Here is a 5,000-nt window from a genome sequence, read left to right on the forward strand (position 1 = left end):
AAATGGTAAACTTGTGCTTCGTTCACGGCTAGCGTCCACACTACTCGGCCGTTATTATAGACTTTTAAAAAACACTGCCGATGCAGTTTGAGATTGAAACCATGCTTGTGTGTGCGGAGATAGTTTGGCTTTTAAAACTAAAACTAAGTAGTAGAGACGAGCCCAAAGTATATGAAGCATCTTCATTTCTTTCAAAATGTATAACTTTTCTACAGCATGCGATACATACCGAGCTGTGTCGGGCTGGCAGAGGCACTGGGCTGTTTAGCCAAAGCGCTAGCAAGCGAAATGACGTTAGCGATGATGGGAGAGGACTCGATTGTCCCTGAAGGTCTAGGAGATGAAGAGACTGGAGGAAGGAGATAAAGAAGGAGTCACCACGGGCCGCGAGTGATTGATCTCACAACATCTTATACTTGGGTCTACTCGGGTTACTGAACACCAGCAGCTCAGACAGACAGTGAGACGAGCTGGTGAACATAGTGGAGCATTTGGCAGCTAGAGAGACAGATATTTCCCTCAGGAGTTAGTGGAGACCAAACACAGAGCAAAAAGAGAGAACAGATTGGATGAATCATTATGTTACTCTGTAACTGCTGGATGTGTAAATAAGCAGCACAAGAAAAAAGTTTTTGGCTCATGAAGGGTTGTTTTTTTTATGTTGACTTTCGGACACACAACATCAGACGTAAACAGTTGTAAGCAATAAAACAAGCAAACAGGAAATGGCACGAACAATACATACCGGTGTTGACCATCTGGACCTTTTTATTGCAGAAATGGAGGAGACATCTCAGGAAACAGAAGTGTTTGACCTCTCCCAGCATGGGAAGACTCTGCCTCAGCTTACCATTTTGACCGCAGGTGTCACACTGTGCCACCTGAGGAAATGTGTCGTCAGTATAGAGGAACCCATTGCTGTCACTAAGTGTAGGTTCTTATTTAGGATTCTAACAACTTCTGCTTTTAGGCTTGCTTGTATGCTTTATCTAACGATTATTTTAATCGTCGGTTTATCTGCGGATTATTGTATTAATAAATGACTTGGTCTATCACCATTTCTGAGAACCAAACGTGTCCAAAGCTCAAAGATATTTAGTAGCCCATGTGAGAAGCCATGAGTTACAGGAATTAATCTGAACTATACATCACTTACCTTGAGCTAATAAAAACACTACAGGTACAAAGAACCACACAGAAAACTCACGGCACTACTTACGCGGCTGAGGAGCATATTGTAATTTAAGCTGCAGTCTTCCGAGCAGAACTCCTTGTTGGCGCCTTCATACTTTGCCGTCACACGCGTCTTGGAGATGGACAGGCAGTAAGCACACAAGCCACAGTGTTCCCCCCACTGCTTTTTCAGCTCCTGTCGAAAGAGCATCTTGCAACCTGGGAGGAGAGAAAGGAGACTCGGGGATTCACGGTATCTGATTACTACGAGACGAAGACAGGCCAACCGGTCCGGTGGGTCCTCTTACCGTCACTGCAGAAGAAGCAAACTTTGCCGTCGACCTTCTTGACGTCTCGGATGATCTTTTCATTCTCGCAATATTCACACTTAGCGATGATGTTGTTGGTCATTTTAAACTTTTGAGAACAGGCCAGGCTACAAACAAAATGCATCTTGTCCTGCACGCGCGCACACACACACACACACACACACACACACACACACACACACACACACACACACACACACACACACACACACACACACACACACACACAGTTTATACAGAGGTTTACAGCTGGTAGGCAGGTCAACACTCAAAATAAAAAAACTGTACATAGCAAGATATTTCAGCCCACTGGGATCTACATGAATCACTCGAGTCCTTCCACAACAATGGCTGAAGAAAGACACAGAAGTTCCCAGCTGGTTCTCAAGGCTGCTCATTCGAATGTTGAGCTGAAGTAATATAACAAATAAAAAACATACCACACACACCTTTTTCTGGATGACCTTGGGCGTCGCCTTTATAATGCGCTGACACTGGGCGCATGGCAGCTTCTCAGGTGGTTTAAGGAAGTCGCATTGGGTTCGGTCAGCGGCTCCTTCTGCGTTAGTGGATGCACTCATGTCTTTCTGGTGCTCCTGTGGCACAAAACGTACAAAAGGTTTTAAACTCGTATAATATAAACAGGGTATGTAGTCTCTAATATAACATGGACATATGTTAATTCCATGCAACAGTGTGGCTCCAATATCTTTTGTTTAATTACGTTTTATCGGTACTTATGTAGCTACGCCCCCCTCCTTTAGAGCGCTGCAGGGCCAAGAGGGTCAATGACAGAGCGGACAAGCATTAGTCTAGAGTTTGTTTTTATCCCTTCAAGTTTAATTGTTGATTATTTGCTTTAATTTAAGCAATGGTGATTTGCAAAAAACAATGTCCATGATCCATCCTCACTTTTTTCTAAGTTGGTATATATTTCTCCTTTATACTACAAAATGCCATTCTTTGTCCGAGGTGAGCTCCAATGAATTAAAACTACTCAAAGAAGGACAATGTTTTAACAATGAAAAGACTAAAACAAACACTAAGTCCGCCTTTCAATAAGAATCAACTTCCAATCCCTCTTCGGCCCAGGTTGTTAATACCAAATATTCTACTAAAACACAGGCGATAATTGAGAGTTTTGAACATTGTATAATGTCGTATTTACCTTAAAAGACATGGCACAGGTTAGAGTGCAAAAGTTTCTGATGGAGGCATCTGGCATGGCGAGGTGGCAGGCCGGTAATGTCGTCTTACCACATTGGTCACACTTTAATGGAGCACCTGAGGAGATTTTAGGAGAAATTAGGGAAGAGGCATTTACTGTAATCACGTGTATGTCATGAACCCCGTCAACAAGGCATAGAGGATTAAGAGTCTCCACTGCACTTAAAAAAAAAACGGCAGGTGACTCAATGGCACATTAGCAAAACTGCCATAAATGCTTGATTGATTTAGGGCTGGCGTGAATATTAAAGACGGCGAGAGAAGGAGCAGGACCAAGACAAAGAGTCCAGCACCTGACGCACTGACGGCCTGGATCTTGAATGCCATCACACAGCTGCTGGTGCAGAAGAGCTCCACGGCGTCCTCGCCGTTTTTGTTTTCCAACATATCCGCCATTACACGGGAGGCGTGGCACATGGCGCACGGCTGCAGCGTTTTGATTTTCTGCGGAGAAATTTAAAAACGGCACAGAGAAAATATTAAGTCAGTTCACGTTTCGAGAATGTAGGGGGTCACCTCGCCGAGAGCGACGTGTAGGGGCATTTTGAGAGAGAAGAGGAGGTTTCATAAGATGGTGGGATGGAGTGGGAAGATGAGTAGGAGGGACCAGAGGGTTGGGAACGGGGAGGGTGGTTTTATATTTGCTATGGTCATTTTGTATTATGCATATCAGACAATTTCAATGAGATGTTTTTGAAAAACTCAACTTAGTTCCCATAAAAAATAGACCCAAACCAGAAAAAGAGTCCTGTACGTCCATTATTAAAAAAAACGTTTGAACCTTTGGACATGTGATGGGTGATCCGAGATGCTCTTACCAGTTTGAATTGGGCCAGACACTCAGCATCGCACAGCTTCTTGCTGCCGTCGACCATCTTGAGCGCGAGAGGCGCGCTGCAGCAGGAGCGGCAGTTCTCACAGATGGACAAGTTGTTCAGGGTGCAGAAGCGGAGGAAACAGGGGTCGCTGCAGATCTTGTGGATGACTTCCTGCTGGATGACCTCCCGTTTGCTCTGCGGTTGGACAAACCACAGGAGGAGTCATACTCATTTCATATAAATGCCATTACCCCAAAACAGTAGTTATTTAAAAAGATGCAGTGTTCTTCAACACAGAAACATTCAAAACAATGGGATCCGTTCCCTCGTCTCTTACGATGCAATATCTGCTGCACATGCTGCATTGTGACTGTAACGCGACTGGCACAAGGGGGATTTTGGTGGACACGATACTCTTGTAGTGGGAGGCCGACAGGCAGGTCACGCAGCAGAAGTCCTTCATCGTCCCCACGTTGTCCACCGGGGCCTGGATGGCGTCCTGAGGCTGTGTGATCTCCCTGAGAGGAAGCGTGAGATCAGGTCAAAAGATGCACAAAAAAAAGAATGTGTAGATACAGCTGAGATGAGTTTAGCTGAATTATATTTAAAATCAATTCAATAAAGACATCGTTAATCAGCTAATAGATCACACTGTGGGATAACTCACTGGAGGCAGAATTGGCAGGTCTTATTTACTGGCTTAATTTGGTAAAATCTCAAAAGGCATGGCGTGGAGCAGAAGATGTCCGCGTGGCCCTTCCTCTGGTAAATGGTCTCGCCGACGTTTAGGAACCGTTTGCAGTCGGAGCACGACGCAAGCAAATCCAGGTGGGCGACAGCGGGCGCTGGAGACGTGGACATGGAGGAGTCTGCCGTCATGGAGAAGACTGAACCGATCTTCAAGTCCTCCTGTCAGAAAACAGGCAGTGAGATGACGCACAGGGATGGATCTGTAAATGTCTGCCCGTGTGATGACTTCATCCGCAGTACTTTTCACTGGGGTCGTCCTGGACCAAAGAAATTCTCAGTCGACTAACATTCCTCTGATTTTGTGAGCATGAACACGATCTATATTCAGGGTTTTACCCTTCAACAGTAGAAATCAGGCAACGATAATCTTAGACACTAACGACGAGAAAGTACATTTACTTCAAGTTCTGTACTTGGTATATCAAATACTGTAATTTTTGATCAGCAACATTAATTTAACGACTGTAGTTACAAGTTACTTTGCATATTTCTTTATATTTTTAATACAAACACTTCTAAATCAGTGTATTGTACATATATATGTAACAAATGACATTATGAGTATTTTTTACTTTTGATTCTTATAAGTACATTTTGCTTACCGGTAAGTAAAACATTAATTTCTAGGCTTTTAAGATAATGAAAATGATCTCACAAATCTATCTCATGGTGATATATAATATACATGCTTTATGCACGCTCG

General features: G+C 43.8%; 1 protein-coding gene across 3 annotated transcripts in view; it reads right to left on the reverse strand.

Moving 5' to 3' along the window:
• LOC117738995 overlaps positions 1–5,000 on the reverse strand; it is a 34,138-nt gene that overhangs the window by 6,246 nt on the left and 22,892 nt on the right. For all 3 annotated transcript variants that reach the window (XM_034545216.1, XM_034545218.1, XM_034545217.1), the window contains 10 exons: positions 4,215–4,456; positions 3,885–4,065; positions 3,548–3,742; positions 3,023–3,173; positions 2,671–2,786; positions 1,952–2,098; positions 1,482–1,632; positions 1,220–1,392; positions 746–881; positions 230–349 (listed from right to left, as the gene is read on the reverse strand). In XM_034545216.1, the coding sequence (XP_034401107.1) occupies positions 230–349; positions 746–881; positions 1,220–1,392; positions 1,482–1,632; positions 1,952–2,098; positions 2,671–2,786; positions 3,023–3,173; positions 3,548–3,742; positions 3,885–4,065; positions 4,215–4,456 (1,612 nt within the window). The remainder of the gene's footprint in view (positions 1–229; positions 350–745; positions 882–1,219; positions 1,393–1,481; positions 1,633–1,951; positions 2,099–2,670; positions 2,787–3,022; positions 3,174–3,547; positions 3,743–3,884; positions 4,066–4,214; positions 4,457–5,000) is intronic.

This window comes from Cyclopterus lumpus, chromosome 11 (genome assembly GCF_009769545.1).
Source record: "Cyclopterus lumpus isolate fCycLum1 chromosome 11, fCycLum1.pri, whole genome shotgun sequence".
NCBI classification, from domain to species: Eukaryota; Metazoa; Chordata; class Actinopteri; order Perciformes; family Cyclopteridae; genus Cyclopterus; species Cyclopterus lumpus.